At 40.8% G+C, this 18,691-nt stretch overlaps 2 protein-coding genes across 6 annotated transcripts in view; one reads left to right on the forward strand and one right to left on the reverse strand.

Annotated features, from left to right (window-relative positions):
* Positions 1–8,013: 8,013 nt before the first annotated feature.
* ENY2 (ENY2 transcription and export complex 2 subunit) lies at positions 8,014–13,668 on the reverse strand. Of its 3 annotated transcripts, none has more exons than XM_055799454.1 (5): positions 13,554–13,668; positions 13,069–13,162; positions 11,169–11,239; positions 9,189–9,263; positions 8,014–8,273 (listed from the first exon to the last, which is right to left on the reverse strand). In XM_055799454.1, the coding sequence occupies exons 2-5, from the start codon at positions 13,134–13,136 to the stop codon at positions 8,197–8,199; spliced, it is 291 nt and encodes a 96-aa protein (XP_055655429.1). In that variant the 5' UTR covers positions 13,137–13,162; positions 13,554–13,668; the 3' UTR covers positions 8,014–8,196. The 3 variants fall into 3 exon arrangements, with proteins under 3 accessions (XP_055655429.1, XP_055655430.1, XP_013161111.1); XM_055799455.1 differs by having other exon boundaries at positions 13,443–13,554; XM_013305657.3 differs by lacking the exon at positions 13,554–13,668 and adding an exon at positions 13,257–13,395.
* An 81-nt stretch (positions 13,669–13,749) lies between these two features.
* Positions 13,750–18,691, forward strand: part of NUDCD1 (NudC domain containing 1) — a 41,530-nt gene continuing 36,588 nt past the window's right edge. Inside the window, exons 1-2 of one of the 3 annotated variants that reach the window (XM_055799453.1) lie at positions 13,919–14,039; positions 16,253–16,344. Coding sequence is in view for 1 of the 3 variants with exons in the window: in XM_055799451.1 (XP_055655426.1) it covers positions 13,922–14,039 (118 nt within the window). In the remaining 2 variants the exon portion in view is untranslated. Of the gene's footprint in view, positions 14,040–16,252; positions 16,345–16,370; positions 16,390–18,691 lie in introns of those variants that run through there. The other 2 variants (XM_055799451.1, XM_055799452.1) reach the window with 2 other exon arrangements.

An 18,691-nucleotide genomic window follows, 5' to 3' on the forward strand; every position in this document is an offset into this window, starting at 1 on the left:
GAACTCAGAGGTGATAAAGAATGTGTGACTTCAGCCTCATGTTGAAAAAATTTCCTGGAGAGTTGTTCCTGGATTCTTCTCCCTGCTGATGGCAACAGCTCCTCCTTGCTAGGGTGTTTCTGTATACAATTACAAAGGGTTAATATACAGAATCAGTGCTGGGAGTAGGTACCAGAACCCAGTTTCCCTTGTCCCTGCCAGGCAAGTGAGCTAACCAAGAGGATACAGAGCCAGGCTTCCTTTTGCTCTCTCAATTACTATTTTTGTCACAGTAGCACAAGTAAACAGAGGTATCGGAGTTCATCCCCCCATAACTCATGACAGAAAAGGCTGTAGCTTGTCAGTAAGGCCATTCACCCAGCAGGCAGAAGATTTAAAGTGAGGGATTACTTACATTTGGGGAGGTCGGGAAGGAGGTGACTAACCCATCTCTTTTCTTTCCCAAATAATCTACCAGCTGTTTAGATCTTGACTGTGTGATTTAACTATTAGGTTCTCTATACAAGTTAGCCCAATTCTTTCTTCTTCATTCAGCTGCATCCTAAAGAAAGCAGTGCCTGCTGCTGCACTTTGGCAGGAAGTAAATCCCCTCAAGAAGTGCAAGGTGTGCTTGGGATTCATATCTCAGGGGGATTAAAGCATTCTGCTCTGGCTCCTAGATCCCGGTTTCCTTTAGGAATGACTGGGTATCTCTGAATACTTTTAGCTGCAGACAACAGAGCAATAGGTGATTATGATTCGTATTGGCTCTCAGTCATTATTGGTTTTAATAGATAGAACAAATGCATAAACTAAAATAGAAAATAGTATTAGAATTGGCAGGGGGGGAAAAACAGCCTAGGGTTTTTATATCAGAAGAAAAGTTATGCTTTATATTCCTTATAAGCTTTATATTCCTTATAATCCTCATGTTCCTCATCTGCAAATTAAGGTGAAGATGATAGGACCTGTTCTTTATACAACTAATTTATCACTTCATTACTAAATAGAAAATCTTCCTTTCCATCCTGTAGCATGTATGTAGTCATTAAGTAATCTTGCTTGACTTACACACATAGCCTTTCTTGTGTTTCTTAGTAAGGAAAAAATAATTATATGCACTGAATTCAAGTTATTAGAAGATGGAACCTAGGCATAGTGTTAGCATTTGAATTCAAATTCTCTAAATACTTGAGTATCTAGCATATTGCTTTATCAAAACAGTTGTCTACATGGATATACTTACGTGTGCATGTCTGCGTGCATAGGAGAGAGTACATAGCGTGGAAAGATGATGAAGTTTTGTTGGAGAAAGCATTTAGGAAAGCAAAGGATTTTCTTTCTAGTTTTTTTGGGGGGGTTGTTGGGGTTTTTTTGGTTTTGGTTGGGGTTTTTTTTAGGGGGAGAGAATCATGAAACTGTTCTTTGTTTCTTCATGCTTCAGCATTTGTTAGAGAAATTTCTACCTATTGGTAAAAGGTGAGTTTCTTTTTTTGGATTTTGGTTTTTTCCATGTCCTTTTCCAGATCTAATTATCTCACTTCAAGAATTATTCCAAAGTTGAGAAAAGAACTTAATAGAAAAAAAAACACAAACCCTCCTTAAATTAATAATGAATCCTCCCTTTTCTCATTTTAAAACAAATCAATTCAGCAAAACCCACCTTCAAAAAACTTCAAAACTCAAGTTCTTATCTGAGCACTTGTGTGCCAAGCCTAAGTGGCTGTTGGAAATGTTGAGCTCCCAAAATCTGACTAAAATCAATGCCAGCTTCAGACAAACTTTACTGTCTCAGTAAAATGTGGATTGGGACATCTAGATCCCAGTTTTGATGGGGTGAAAAAAATAACAACAGGTGGGTTTGAATAGAACTCCATAAGCTTGTAAATATAGTCTATAGGAGACAGCAATCAAAGAAAGGAAATGAGGAAGTGAAATAAATACATTTTTTACTTCATTACCAAGTTTTCCTGTTTACCTCATGATAGTGAGAAAGCATTTTATTAAATGATCATAAAATATTATTGCAGCAGTCACTAGGCAGAAACCAGGCACAGATAATACCCTTTCTGATATTTATTTAACAGGGGAAGAACAATCCTCTTCTGTCCATTGACTATTTGGTGAAACACCTCCTTGCAAACAGTATGTCAACAGGTATTTTAAAATGTAATCTGAACTACTCAAATATTAGCAAGCTGATCCAGTATTTGCACAGAAACATCTCAGAGTGAAATGCACAGGAAAAAGTTAACAGATTAGCTAGATACAAGCATTTTTTAATCCAAGTTACAAAAAAATACTTTGTAATGCTTAATTGGCTATTGCCACTTCCATCACAGATTCTAAGGGCATTGCATTCCACCCAGTTGCACCTGTACTGGGCCTAACAGCTTCTGTTTGTGTTCAACTAAAGCAGCAGTTCTTTTTATGGAAACTTCATTAAAAGCTTCATCTTGGAAAGTGTTAGAAAACAGCATCTAAGATACCACTCATCTTTTCTAGAACAGAGGAGTTAAAAAGCAGAGGACATTTATACAAATCAGTGAACTGCTCTGGACCTTAACTGCCTCTGTTTCTTTTGCAAGGGAGCAGAAGTATAAACACAGAGTATTCTTGTTTTCCTTTCTCAGCTGGAAGAAACTGAGCTGCTGCTGCCAGCCTTGGGGAACCCTCATAGGCAAGTACTGCATTTCCAGAAAGTTTGGGTAACTCTAAACTAATGCAGCTCTTCCAGAAAGGTATCCTGTACTCAGGAAAGCATTGAAAAATGAAGGATCCACTCACTATACTACCTCATAGTTGGTTCCATTGATTAAGCAACTGTGCTTACACAAATGCCATCTCATTTTAAGTTTGAATTTGTTCGATTTCTATTTCTGTCTACTCTTTATTCCTTGCTCTGTTAAAGTGCCCTTTGTTTCCTGTTTTCTCCCTGAGGAAGTTCTGACACATCACAACCATATTTTCTATCAACAGCTTTCTTTTAAATAAACTAACGCTGGGGGATTTTTAAAGCTTAACTAGCAGTGCTAGTCACCAGCCACCAATTCCTTTTTCTCTTTCGGTACTCCATGTTTTCCTTCTTCCTCTCAAAACTGCGAGTTGTACATCATAAGCATCAGTCTCATCAATGCAGTATACAAAGCTAAGATCAGTGTTATGCTCATCTCTGTTCATATGTATTCAAAGATCCTGTGGAAGCAGATGATATTTTTTTCACTATGATTTCCAGTGTCATTGCTTTCCAGAGAATTAAGCATTGCTTTTGCCTTCTGCACTAGATGTAAAAACTCAACACTGCACTGACTTTGTACGCAGGCAGTTGATGGGAGCCAGCCAACAGAAGAGGCCAGGTTGCTCTGGCCTTGTCAGTATTCACCCATGGGCTGCCAGCTGCAGATTTTATCAGCAGCAGCTTGATACGTTACCTCAGGATCAATGATTGAAATAATACATAACCGCTTTCCTAGTAACTCAAAGAAACAGAAATCAGCAGGGATTTCTTAGAAGGATGTTTTTTATGATCTACTACTAAATCACTTCACTACTGATAAAGTAAGTGTAAAGAACATTTTTAATAATACTGTTCAGATGGAGAGCACCATGTTAATTGTGAAATACACTGAAGCGAGATTAGGCCCTTTCTCATTCCAAGCAGAATGCTGATTAACCTATTCATTACACTGAAGTGGTGAAGTATAAATTATTTATGAGGAAAGGAATTCCTTTTTCCTCATTTGGGGCTGCAGTCATTACAAATTTGGCTCTACAGCCACAGCTGTTTCTTTTAGAATCCGAACAGCTTTGAAAAACAGGCCAAGTAGAGCAAAATTCTGATTTCAATTGCAAACACTTAGAAATTTAAAGAAAGCCAGCAGGTAAAAACATTGGATATTTTTCATTGCTTCAGTGAAAACTCAATCACTAAGTTAAAGCCAAACTATCAACGTGCCACAATCACTACAATTAAACATATTCCATTATGTGAAAGAAAAGATGAAGACATGGCCTTGGTACTGCAGAGCTGTCACCCCAAAGAACCCTCCAGAGAGAAGAACTGAGAAGCAGTAGTAATTTTTTAATAGAACTGATGGACTCTTACTGGATTTAAACAGACTTCAGACATACTTGTTCTCCAGTGAATAAAAGTCCATTCTGAAACGTTATGACAGTAAACAAAGATGAAGAAGAATAAGAAAAAAAGAACAGAAAAATATTCAAAAGCCTGTGGTGGCAAAATGGTAAGGTTCTATCTAAGATGTGATGTACGTTTGACATCCCAGCAGGATTTCTTGGTGATGTTAATGTTTTATAACATTTTTTGACTGAACTATTTCAATGTGGAAAAGTATTCATGGAGAAATATCAAACCAGTTATAATCTAACCAGTTTCAGTTCACTGTGTATTTCAGACCCCTGAGGGCCTGACTAAGGGAGAGGCTAAATAACGTTTTTCTGTTGGTTTTTCATTGACAGAGTAGGACTATTCAATTCACTGCCACATAGAATTTGGATTAGTGCACATGCACAGCTATACCAATTTACTCTAGCTGTTATCTGACCCATTATTTCAATGTCAATTTACAAACTGATTGTACAGGCTCATCTACAAAAAGACTGGGCTGAATCAACTACTAGAGTGTATATATAGGGCTGTCATCTAAAAGAAGTATAAGCCCACAGCTGAAGTAATTCACATCACTCCTAAATTGTCACTTCTTGGCTACTTAGTTCTGAGTGCTGTCTACCTTTGTAAGGAACAGATGCATTTCATGACACTGAAAATGCTTAAGCTTTTTCTTCAACTTCAAAACAGTTAATGCATCTATCCGTATATACTATAGGTATGGAACCTTTAACAGTACAGATCTTATTTTTCAGTGTGTAGAAAAAAAACCTCAACAGGACAATAACGTTGTGGTTGAATCCTGAATGTTGCTGATTGTTTTCAATACTCAACCAAATGAGTAGAAACTGAGATAGTGCAGAGAATAGTTTGCAAAACAAAGCCACCCTGTGCATCTGAGAACAAAACCTGAAGTTAAAACCAAAATAAGGCCACTAAGGGGACCAATTTATTCCACAGGAAACCATCTCCCATTGCTGATATCACCCTATATCTAACTTCATTCTTAGAAGATCCATGAAGATACCTCTGACCCGTCAGCTCGGTGTAAGTTGGATCTGCACATGTTGTCAAACATGCTTTTTGCCTAGCTGCCAAGTCAAGGCTGCACTGATGTGATGAGCAAAACTCACTGCAGGAACAGACAGCAGCCAATGTTAGCCTGAGATGGAAGCCACTAACTGGTGTGTGTCTGGAAGGCAGGCACTCTCCTCTTCCTTCAGGGTCTTTGAATGCTCTTGCACTTTAAGCCAGTCTGGGCAGAATTTTACCACATAATTTTGGAGGTGTGTGAAAGAGCTGTTTGTCAAGCCTTTAACTTCAGATTGGTTAGCACAACTTTCTGAAAATCCATGCGACATTCAGCCTTCATTCTGTGCCAAGCACGAGCTGCCTACAGAGGAGAACTACACTGCATTTACAGCAACTGCACTTCAACTGTCATGTTCTGGCTGGAATCTCAAATGTTTACTAATGAGACAACAAGCCTTCCACAGTTTGCTCTATGAATACCTTAAGTCTGGCCCTCTTCCACCACACTAAAGGAAATAAAATGGAAGCTCTGGAGCACATTATTGTGTGCCCACAACACACTGCAGCCATTCATTAAGCAAAGGCTTTCAGAGTCATGCAAAATATCGAAGAACATTAGCAAAGATCTCTAGGAACAAAAAAGTAAGAATATTCTGCTAGATTGCATGAAGAAATATTCTGTACTCCATCAGTTACTAGCTTTGGGTAAATCAAGTCTAGAATGAAGATTAAATGTACATATATGCAATTCAAACAGAACATACTCATTGCAAATGAAGTTGCAATCAAACTCTGAATTAACATACTGTGCTGGTTTTGACTGGGATGGAGTTAATCTTCTCCATAGTAGCTGGTATGGGGCTACATTTTGGATTTGTGCTGAAAACCATGTTGATAACACAGGGATGTTTTTGTTACTGCTGAGCAGGGCTTACCCAGAGCCAGGGGCTTTTCTGCTCCTCACGCCACCCCACCAGCAAGTGGGCTGGGGGCACAAGGAGCTGGGAGGGGACACAGCCGGGACAGCTGACCCCAACTGACCAAAGGGATATCCCGTACCATATGATATCATGCTTGGCATATAGAGCTGGGGGAAGAATAAGGAAGGAGGGATGTTTAAACTGATGGCGTTTGTAATCTTTCTGCGTTACGAGGCCGTGCTTTCCTGGGGATGGCTGAACACCTGCCTGCCGGTGGGGAGTGGTGAATTAATTCCTTGCTTTGCTTGCGTGTGCAGCTTTTGCTGTACCCATTGCACTGTCTTTATCTCAACCACGAGTTTTCTCACTTTTACCCTTCCAAACATCTCCCCTATCCCACTGTAGGGGGAGTGAGTGCATGGCTGCGTGAGGCTTAGTTTCCAGCTGGGGTTAAAGCATGACACAAATTCAACGCAAATAAACTTTTTAAAACCCAAGACGGACTTCTAAGTGGACAAAAGAATTTTCTTCTTTCTGACGTCCACCATTACTCGATAGGGTAGAGACAATAATATACAAGTATGCTCCAACGGGCATAAAGGCAGATTTGAAACAGTGCAGCCCAGGCCCTCGGGAGGAGTATCCATATACTGCAGCAGATTGATCCTGGCTCCTGCGATGTTCCAGCCTCAGCAGGAACTTGCTCTTGTGTAGACAACAGGCGGCGGTGCCGGGTGACACCTTGTCCCATCGAGCGCCGGCATTGCCCAGCGTACACCGGCTTTTGTCCAGCGCCACACCCGCCTCTCGCGTCTCTGCCGCCGTTCGCTGCCTGAGCGGCCAGGCCGGCAGCACTGCCGCAGCCCTGCGCCGCCGAGCCGCCCCCTCGGCCGCCCGCTGCGCCCCCGGCGAGCGGGCGGGCGCAGCCCCGGGCGCGGCGGGGCCAGTGCCGGGCGGGGCGTTTCCCCGCAGGGAAGCCCGGGGCGGAGCAGCGCCCCCCCGCGCCGTTCCCCACGCGTGAGGCGCGGCTGCCCCCGCGCGGCTCCGACGGCAGCCGCTCGCAGCGGCGGCGGGAAGGGCACGAAGCCCCCGGAGCGGGCGCCCTGCAGTGACAACTTGTAAGTGCTGTTCTGCTCAGGAGTACTGCGAGTCATGTCGATTCATTTTTCCCAGTAGCCGAATCCCAACAGCACCTACCTGCTCATTCGGCTTCTGCTTCTCCTGCGCTCCCTAACCTTTCGGACGCCTCAAACCGAAGCTGGCAAAAATGAACTGCTGTCACTTCAAAGCCCCTTGCCTGATCCTCTCTATTAATTAAGTTTATTTTTTGCAGTTATTTATAAACCTGGCTGATGTTGCAGTTACAAAAATTTAAAATGTATCTGGATCATCGTAAGAGACTTCTATTGGCAAATTATTGTATTACGCTGAAATTTCAAGAGGCCCCAAAGATACACATAATTAAAAAATTACCAGCAATATGTGCAAAGCTGGAAAACAGTAATTGTCATGGATCAGAATAGTTACTCTTTTTTTCATTAAAGTAAATGTGAAAACAAAAGAGAATTGCTGATGAAAATACAACTGCCTTTTTTTTGTTTGAAGAATTCAGCCTCTTACCAGTTAGTATTTGCAACACAATTCAGAGGCTTCAACCACTCCCTCTAGCAAAGAAGTCGCAAGAGGAATGCCACCAACTGTTTGATGCAGTCTTAACTTCTTCGTCCTGTCCGGCTACTAGAAAGGATATGCTCAGGAGTATGCCATATCACATTTTCCACAGGCTTTTTTCCCCCCATTCTGCATTTCTAGTCAACATAACTTGTTAATTGCTTTTCTTTAAAAATCTAAGCAAGTTTGCACAACCATATAAAATTATGGATTATTAAAAAGTGGAATAGGTGATACCACATTACGGTGCACTGACATAGAGAAAAGGCTTAGAACCACAAGTCCACAAAATTTTTTATCAAAATAACACCAAGTTTAAGAAACTGATGCAGTGCAAAGAAACTTCAGCTCATCATACAAAAAAAAAAAAAAAATCCATACTTAAGTATGTAAACTGCTTCCAATCCTGACATGACTGACATAGTACAGAAAAAGAAAACACTGTAACCCAGATGAACATCAAAGTTAAAGACTGGCATGCTGGGCAAGAAAGGTTCTTATTCTTTGCAGGAGTTCCTTCTTTACACTGTCTGGTACCAAGGCTGTAACACAAAGAAGAAAGGAAGAGTTAAAAAACCCAAAATTAAAAAATATGCCTACATCAACCTTTTACAACAGCTACTTTATTATTTGTTATTGCAATTCTGTTAATTCCTAAAGTAACTGAAGCTTCTTGATTTTCAAATAGCAGATCTATATTTTCCCATTCAAAATAGGCTAAAACTGAAGTCTATTGAGAACACTTGTTATTGGCAGGTTTTTGCCTAGCCATAGTCAAGAAAATTGGAAAGTTTAAGGGAAAGAACTATTGAACAGTAAGTAGGATATAATCACTAGAAATTAGCTGATTATCCTACCTTTTCTTCTTCACAAATTTGAGACCAAAAAAAAATAATCTCAGACATGACCTCAGAGTAAGGGTCTCCAGCAAGTTATTTCAAAGGTCTATTTTCATTTAAGACTTAAAAGTTTCTCCCACTAACGCTAAAGCCTAATAAAGAGTCCAATATAAATTGCCTATATAAGTTGTCTATCCAAAGACAACTGCAATATTTCCTGAAGAGATTCTATTTTTCTCTATATGCTACATCCTTTCCTTTTCCCATTACACAAGTACTGGTAGTTCCTATTTTCCATCTTAAAAAGAATTGGAATTTTTATCTCTGCTGCATACCTCAGGTTGTCTTGAGACCATTAAGTCAATTATAAAGATGAATACAGACTCATGACTAAATAATGTAACCTGCAGAAGTAATCTACACACACAGCTCATTACATATTTTTAACGGCTGTTGCATAATACAAATTCACTTTTATTTGTAGTTAATCTCAACCTATTAACATTTTTCCTTGAATCCAACACAGGCAAATTCATAATGATGCTTTCAAAATATTAATGAAATACAGGTAGGTATGTTTACTGTGGTACTACCATATCCACATTTGCATTTTCTTACCTCTGCCTTTTGGAGTGATTTCTGCCACCAAATCATCAACAGTAACATGCTCTAATCCTTTTTCTTTAATGACATCTGAGGAAGACCAAGACCAATATTTTAAGTCTTTTAATCTATTCATTAGAAGACAAAAGCTGTATGCGTAGGTCATCAGAGAATATGAAGTCATACACTGCAGGTTATTAACTCAGTACTTACTGCATTGTACAGTGCATTTAGTCTCTCATTCATACCGCAGGTTTAAGGATGGGAACTTGTCACTACTGATGCATCTTGATCAGCTCGTATCTTAAAATCCAACGTTACAAAGTTTAAGCTTATCTGAGCATTACCAGATGTGTACATTACTGGAGTGTTGTAGCAGTTCACAAGTTGGTCTGCTTATCTCTTCAAACACATTTTATGTAATAGTGAAAGAGATGCAATTGGAAAAAGACTTTGGAACATACAAGGGAGAGCAGAGAGACGGCAAATACTACTCTTCATAACTGGTTTAAACAATGTCTCCCTCTCTATTTCAGCAAAGTAAAAAAGCATATCTGAAAGAATGGCATACATCTACAGCAAAACAAAAGCTATGCTTAAGACATACCGTGTGATTAATATATACCAGTATTTAAACGATTGCCTACTTATAACACCCTGAAGACTACTGAAAAATGCAGAAGTCAACGCTGAGTAGAAACTTCAATTCAGTAGCATAATCCTAAAATATTTTGTCTAAACTTGAATAGTTTTAGCTGTATGTCAGTACATAGGATTGATTGTCCCCAAGACACTAAATGTTTTCTGAACTGACACCACATGAACTATTTATAAAGTAATTTTCTTGGATGAATTGTCTGTAGAAATTAATCCTGGATTCCTCAATTACTGGCCCTTATCCACAATGGCAAGAGGCTCTAGAACAAGTTACCAAAAAACCCCAATCCCAAACCAAAAACCAATTCAAAAAACCCCCACCACAACAAACCAACAACAGCAAAAAAACACCTAACCCCCACAAATTCCTCTCTGTCCTTTCTTTTGGAGGTTATTAGGGCTTTAACAGAGACAAATGAACTTATATTTGCATTCTCAGCAGCTGAAGTTACAGTTCAATGTGCTAATGTAAACCAAGTAATTTTATATAACTTTACTATAGCACAGGATAAAGTATGCAATTGAGAAGGCATATAAATATCTCTTTTGCTATCTGTACTATTGAAATGGATTGTCTCTGGCAGTGACATCAGGCAGACAACTGCAAGCATGGATCATTTCAGCCTTCTCTGCAAAACCACCTATAAAAACAATTTAACACACTCAGCCCTACAAAAAGAAAGACTTTATAATGGAATATTGAGTTGCTGGGCACAATAGACCAAAACAGAATTAAAGCTCAAGGTATTTTTTATTTGCTTTAAGGAAATTTCATCACATGATCACATTCCCAGATGCTTAAATACCATTTATAACAGTTTCATGCAATTTACAAGTCAGTAAATTGTAGTAATGCTAAAACTAAAGATTTGGTTATTTAGAGGCTCATCTGCTTGTTTTCTCTCATCTAAGTAGATGATCTTAGTTTCAAGAATGTATTCAGAGAGTACAAATGCACTTCTTTCTCTCCCATGTGCAGAAAACAAAGTTCTCTTAAGTTTCTAAGTTGCATACTGCTGCATTTGCTCCATGTTCCTTTATCTTAGCTTTTATTCTTCTGTGGTAAGGAAGTAATCTCTCTCAGAACAAAAAGTCGTATCATCATGATAAAGAATCAGTTGCAATGCTTTTATCAGAAGCTTAATAGAGATCAGATCAGAGAAGAAGTTTCAAGGTTTTTTTTCCCAAGATGGCAAGATTCTTGCATGCAGAGATACCTTCCTCTGGCCCAAGTCCCATTTTAATTGACTGTTAGGCAGTAAAGCCTTCATCTGGGCCTTTTATTTGGCCAGAACCACAGCTGATTACAAAGGGCATTAGTTATCTGACTATTGTTACCTTTGCAGTGTGCCTTCAACTGATCTTTCCAGCCGCATTCAATTAATTTGGCTCTCAGCAACTCTTTAAGGCTGTTAAGGCAATAAATAATCTTGTTAGGAACAGCAAACATGCCTGAGAACTTAAATATGCTTCAGTGCCAAGCCAAGCCTACAGTCACTACTCATAGCAGAACTCCCAGACCAGCAGCAGAAGTGGCTGAACAGCATGTGAATCCTAACCCAAATGGGTATCAATTTCTGTTTACCGTGTTGAACCACAAGGAGTTGGCAGATCAGGAGCTAATTCACAGTATTTCTTCAGGCAGTGTTGATGCTGCAGCCATGGAAAAGAGGTAGAAACCCTTGAACCACTTGAACTGTCAGAGTCTGTTAGCAAACGTATGCTAACTTTCAAAGTTAGAATATTTCACCTGAAACCTGGCCTTCAAAACAAGTAAAATCTTCCCCCCTCTTTTCTGAAAGCAGAATTCTATACCACTGTCTTCAACTGCAGGTTTCTCTCCCCGGTTACACTTTACCTCATGCTGAGTGAAGGTGAAGGGATCATATCTTATCTTCCTAAGTATGGTTAGCAATTATAAGTGTAAGCAACAAGAATTCAGGCATTAAACAGAGAAGACACACAACAATCTGCTGCGATGATACATCTACTGCATATATCAGAAGAGAATATTGAAAGCTAACTAAAAAGTGAAAATTAGTACTGAAAAACAGATGGGAAAATGAAAGTAAGATAGGATAAAATAACCTTTAACATTTTTATCCTTTATTCCATCAGCTAGCAAGCATACTTACCTTGTACCATACTAAATAACTCTAGCAAGATTCTGTTTTTATGAATCAAAGGATTACAGCAAGAGGCTGAACTGTGTAGGTCTAATCCCTTTTACTCAGTGCATTGTGCAGAGGGCAGTTGAACTGATGACAAAAAGCAGAGTAATAATACAGGTTACATTCACTGCTTCTGGGTATTCAAGAAATCCGAGTGCTGTCTCTGATCACAGTACAGGTCTGGTAAAGGATGTTTATATTAGAGCTTTTGACACCCTGTCAAAACTCTTCTCACTCTTAAATTAGAATAAAATAGGTCCCAGTACCATTTCAAGAAATTGCTTGGTCTGCTGAAGCTCTGAAATCTCCACAGATACCATGTCAGTCTACAAAAGTTAAGGCTAGGTACAGGGCTATGACCTAGAAACAAGACTCCTTCTCATAAAGGCCTCAAAAAATGAAGGAAATGGAGGTTTTGATGTGTAGTGTTACTAGTAAAATCATAAGGGAAACTTCACAAGCATGCTAGTTACATGTAAATACAATGCAAATAGAACAGAGTGAAGAAGCAACAAAAGGCCAAGAACTAGCTGCCACTCTGCCTTGGATAATTTGTTGCCTTTATTGAGATCTCTACAACGACTTGCACAAGTGCTGTTTTATGTGTTTCACTGTATACTTCTTTCCCTAACAAGAGAAAAGATGGGAACCCAAGAAAAACTTAAGAGCAAAAAGGAAAGTTTTGCCTCGTTCTCTTTATCAAAAAAAAAAACACCATTCAATGCAATGAGTTGCATTTAATGGTGATTTTCATACGAACCAAGAGCTTTCCAACACAAAGTACCAGAATAAAATAAAGCTTTAGAATTCATAAACCAACCGCCCCATCCTTTATTTTCCCAGCTTCTCCTTTCAAGTATAAACCTGCAATAAAACTGTTCAAAAGGCAAAAAAAATCAGCTGTTGGGTTTTTTTTATATATATAACTTTATATAATACATAAGACTTTCACATGCAGGCATATGAAGAATTTAGAGTTAAGCTTAATTAATCTTTACTGCTAGGTGTACTTCATGGCTGGTAACATTTAACGCCCCTTACTGGCACGGAGTAGGAAGCTTACTTACCGTTCTCGCTCTCCTGTCTCTATTAGCTTTTGGTTAATGGTTGCTCTCATCTGGGCGTCTTTATTCATGTTGGCAATCTGGGTTTGTCACCGACCTACACAGAACAGAACAGCGCTGTGACAAGCATCGGTGTCACCGGCACCACAAAAAGAACAGTCACGGGCGCAGCACTGCGCCCATTGACGCACCCCCGCAGCGCCTGGCCGGCGCACCGGTACGTGACCTGCCCCGGAGGATAGCACGCCCGCAGCCCCACCGGAACGGCACTGCCCGCCCCCCCAGCGCCGGGGGCACCGGCAGGTCACCAGGCGGCCGCGGCCCACCTCGCCGGGCACAGGCCCCCCGCAGCCCGACCCTCCCACCCGGCGCCTCACCCGCCCGGCCCACCCAGCGGCTCCCCCGCCGCGGCCGGAGCGAGGGCGTGGGCGCGGGGCTCTGGCAGCGGGCACAGCCCCAGGCCCAAGCCCGGCGCGCTCCCGGCTCACCCCGCCGCGGCGCTGCCACTCCCCGGCGGCAGGAGGTGGAACCGCCTCCCGGACGCACGTGCCGCCGCCCGCCCCCCTCCCCTCTCTTGCGGGGGCCGCCGGGAAACGTAGTCCGGGACGGTGCCGCCGGCTAGGCGACTACAACTCCCGGCGTGCCCCAGGGCTCCTGGCCGCGACCCGGCGCGGCCTACAGCTCCCAGCGCGCCCAGGGCTCCCGCCCCGGCCCGGACTACAGCTCCCGGCGTGCTCCGTCGCCGCCGCCGGCCGCCAGCGCGGCCCTTCCCGTGGTGCTCCGGGGCGGCTCCCGCGCGTCGCCTGAGGGGCCGCCGAGTTGCCGCCTGCTGCCAAGTTTTCCTTGGGGCCGCGGCATGGCGGGCGCCGCCCACTGCTCCCTGCGGGTCAAGCGCCTGCTCTTGGACCCCAAGTTCGAGGGCTACAAGCTGTCCCTGGAGCCGCTGGCCTGCTACCAGCTGGGGCTCGACGCGGGTGAGGAGGGGGGTGGGTCCGGTGGCGTGCGCGGCGCGGGAGGGAGAGAGAGCCCACCGGGCTTCGCCTTCGCCCGGCGGCTCGGCCGGCCCCGTGGGCAGCGGGGAGGGTACCGGCTTCGTCCCAGTTGCCCTCCGTCCTTTTCCAGTGCTCCACAGCTCGGCCCGGCGGCCCTCGGTACAAGCCAAGTGTGCCCTGAGCCGGGGAAAGCCCGGCCCGCCTTACCGGGAGGCCTGCACCACTGTCTTCTGTCGGGAACAGCGGACGTTTCGGGACCTAGCGTTTCATCGCGATTTTTGTCGTTGTAATTGACTGAAATGTCATTGGTATCTGCCCCACCCCTCTCCTAGCCTCATGTGGCTTCATGGTAGACCAAGGCTTCTGACTGCTGTCAGATCACTGCCTTACAGCTGTCTGCCCCTGTGAGTTTGGACTTAGTTTCTAAATGGGTAAGAAAATGTGTGTGCTAAATCTGGTCTTGGCTTGTGCACACGAGGTGACCAGCAGAGGTAGCTCAAAATGATAGTGTATATGTGAGTGTGATGGATTATGTGCAATTTAGAGAAATGTGTAGGAAACTGATACCGTCTACAAACAGAACAAATCTTCAGCAAATTAGTTATTTTTCTTCCTCATCCCACAGTTCAGAGGTGTATCTTCAGGCTATGTATTCCATGCTCTGCTTTTTCTGCTAAGTATTACTAACGTTTGAGTTACTAGTCCATTAATGGGCTAATTCACCGAGAAGAGCATTAGTGCAAAATTGTGTTGGGTATGTGCATACAACCTTAGCCACGCCCCCTGAAATCTCTCGGCATTGTACCTTTATTGATTTGTGAAATTTAGGCCTTTTGTAAGGTGGATGAATTAGTGCCCTTTTTTTTAATAAAGCTGGGACAGTAATACACAATTTGGGTGGACTATCTATTTCTACCTCTATATGTTTACTGGAAAATATACCACTTTACAGTCACCCATTATGTGTTACTTTAGTTTTCTGTTGAATACAATGTATTTAGTAATGGATCAGAAAGGTATGTTTGCTGTGGTGAATTGTCAGCAGTAACATGGAAGTTGTATGTGAATTGTGTATTGGAGGATAAGTGAATGAAATTGAGGTGAAACTGTATATTTATCTATGATAGGACTGGAAAATTTAATGAGTAACATTTTTGTTATGTATTTTTTCTTTTTACTGTAAGACTGGTTTAGGTGTCACCTTTCAAAAGGCAGTCCAAATGTGAGTGTATGTGTGTTGGGAGCATACTACAGCTGTGTCAAAGATGGCAATGGTTTGTGTAGCATAGTTACAGTCTCTTAGTTTGTCCTTTACTTGATGTTCTGCCTATGGTCAGACAAGCAATATGGTTCTTGGATAGTCAATTGTGCACCTATTCTAAATAGATGAGGATTACAGGTTTTCGTTAAAATATTTGAATGATGAAGTTGCTAATGGAGAGATGGATCTAGTCAGTTCTTGTTCAGATATTTTACATAACAGTTATAGTAAATCATGTGGTAGGTGTCTATTAAATCCTACTAAATCATTAATACCAAGTCACTTATTCTGTTCTCTGCGTGCATGTGTGTATATATTTAGCTAGATATTGATCCACTGGAGACTGGAAAGCTGCGTTGTTGTTATTTAAAACTAGCAACGTGAAATATAAACCAAACCAGGCCTAATATCTTCTAGATGTTTTGTTTGTCCATATTTCAGCCTGCCTTAGGCCATACAGCTGATGCTCTATTGTTGCTGGTTTTATTCTGCTTACTTTCAAGGTGGTTTCCTCTGGTAGCAGTGGTCTACATATGGGTCCTTTGATAACTTGACTTTTATGTTGTGCATGGTTTGTAGGCCATGGCTTTTTCAAATTACTGCATGGGAGAAGAAATTAAAACTGTGTGAGAAAGCCAAGGACTTTTGCTTTCCAGCATATTTGTGAGCAGATAAAGTGCCTCAGGAACATGATGAAGAACTTAGTAGTTTGTTGGTTATTAAATTAATATTTGTTACTGAGCAAAGAGTTTGGTTTCGTTTCCTCAAAGTGGGAGTTAGTAAAGTACAATAGCTGAGAAAAATGTCAAATGTTTAGGAACACTTTCAGCTGGACTAATTTCTGATTTTATTCACAAACTGTGTGCAAAAATGTTGTAGTAGAATCTGGACAATAAATATAAAAAGGCTGTTGAATTTTTTGTTTGTTTTGCAGGAAATTATTTCAGGAGTGCTTGTCTCAAATGACCTGGGATTTGGAGTTCTGCTTGTGTGGCATCCCAGATTTCATGGCTGTATGATGAACATGTGAGGTTTAGAGTACTTGGAATACGTGACAATAAGTAGAAATAGGTACTCATTCTTAAGTAGAACTGAGTTAACTCAGCTGTAGTTGAAGTTTTTATGCAGTGTTATTACAGACTTGCGTATTGAATATTAGAGTATTGATCTCCTTTGTTGATATTTTAATTTATGTTTTTATATTTATCCATTTTTATGAATTTCACTACTAGCTATAAAATAAAGTTATAAAAAAAAAAATTGACACATGGATTTGTTGCAGGTTTCAACTGCTAGAACAGGTGGATAGCAGCACATGGTATTGCAGGGCGGCGACTTGTGGTTGTCATGCTCATGTGGATGGACTGCATTGAGCTTCATTTCCTGACCATTGTGTAAAACTTAGTATTCAGCTCAAATTTGCCTTTAACTGTCAAACTGTGGTTGCCAGGAATTTGCTGTGGTCAGATGTACAGCTGAAGCAGAGAGAAATTTAAAACACTTTTTTAGTTATTTACTAGATCTGTGGTAGGGAGGCATTGTCTAGTGAATTTCTGAAATATATAGTCACAGAGATGGAGATTTATGAAATTCTGATATCTTATGTTCCCTTTTAAATACTCCGAGTTGCATGTTCTTTTATTTCTTCCTTATTTCTACCCATTCTGTCTTAATCTAAACTTTCACAGTCTTTTGTCTTTTCTTATCTCTCATCCTGGTAACATGTTTTGACTAATAATGCGTCCCACACTATTATACCTTTAATTCTCAACTCTTCATCCTAAATCTTGTCTATTTTTCTTTTTATTTTCCTTAGTTTACTTCCATAACTTATTTTGGAATGCTTCCATTGCATTGAGCTTTATAATGCCTTTCTTTGAGATCACGGAACCTTTGTGAGGGAGGAAAGAGTGTCTTGGTTACAGTCACCTCTTCTGCCCTGATCTGACCTTGGCAGAGTCCAGTACAGTGACTGTGGGGCAAATCCTTGTCTCCCGCAAGGAGCATGTCTAAGACACACAACATTTTTAAAGGAATTAAAACCTTGCTCTTGACTTCCACTAGTTAGATGTAACTTTGTTCCCTTTTCTTTCCAGAGGCTTAGGATTTATTCAAATGTGGACATCCCTCATGCCTTTCCTGTCTACCTTGTCTGTCTGGCAGAAGCGTTACACGTATGATGTACTGCATGCTTTTTGATGCAGTAACAGCTGAAAGGCATAGTAAACAGTCACTCAAACATGGAGCTCCTGTTGCAAGTCAGGAGAATATGCAAGGAATGCATTCCCTTGATCACATATGCATTTATGTTTTTTAATCACTTTTTAAAAAAGTGTTGTTAATAAATGACTGCCCTATTTGCAGCCTGTTAAGACGAGGTCTGTGCTTCAGTCAAAAGTAGCTGCCCAGTATTAGTACTGCTACATGGAAAACGTGGAGCCGAAGGCACTGATACATTTCAAACATTTATAGAGATTTCCATTTGCATTTTCCAATTCTGTTTGAAAAATAAAATATAGAAAAAAGTGTTTAAAGTAATGTAATGGAAATACTGAGAAACTGTGAGCCACAGTTTTTTCCAGACATTTGCAGCTATAGTTCATGAATGTAGGTTGAGGTCTCAGGCATGTGTGTATCTGTTCTTGTGTTGCACCTCAATTTCTTGAGAAAGGAAAAGATAATATATAGACAAGTTCTGCCTTGAAACTGTTGTTAAAGAAAATGGTTCTTGCAGCTGGTACAAGTCAACTTACAAATCAAGGCATTGCTATAGTGATACTTTCACAAATGCATTGATAGTTTTTGGATCTTGTTCAATTTAGTGCATGATAGATCCTATTTACTTTTCACACTTGTGTAAGTAATTTGATCTGACAGAAATACTCCATTACATGGTATCTGTCAGCCTGTGCTTGTTTGCAGCAAGCTATGTGTTTATTAAACAGTAAATTTTTGTGTTGTCTATTAACATACTTCCTGCAGTAGAATAAAAAAGCCTTGTACTTTTACTCAACAGGAGCAATGAGATGATCCTACCATTAACAATAAAAACATATTTGTTAATTAATATTTTTATTAGTTAACATTAATATTAAAAGAAAAAAATTAATACAGGGTTAGAGGCATCTTTGAATGCTGCTATTAGAAAATAAATTAATGTGATCTCTTCCAGTAGTAGATAAGTGTATATGAAATACTAAATTGCTTCCACCGGGTGGCACTGCAAAACAAAGTATGACATACAAGCATATAACATTTGATGCCCCAAAATAATATGTTGATATAATTATTTAACATATTTTCTGGTACTGTAAAGTTGTTTTGATGTATTTGGTAAAACATTTAGAATGAGAAGGGAGATGGTTCTCACCCT

Source organism: Falco peregrinus, chromosome 3 (assembly GCF_023634155.1).
Source record: "Falco peregrinus isolate bFalPer1 chromosome 3, bFalPer1.pri, whole genome shotgun sequence".
Taxonomy (NCBI): Eukaryota; Metazoa; Chordata; class Aves; order Falconiformes; family Falconidae; genus Falco; species Falco peregrinus.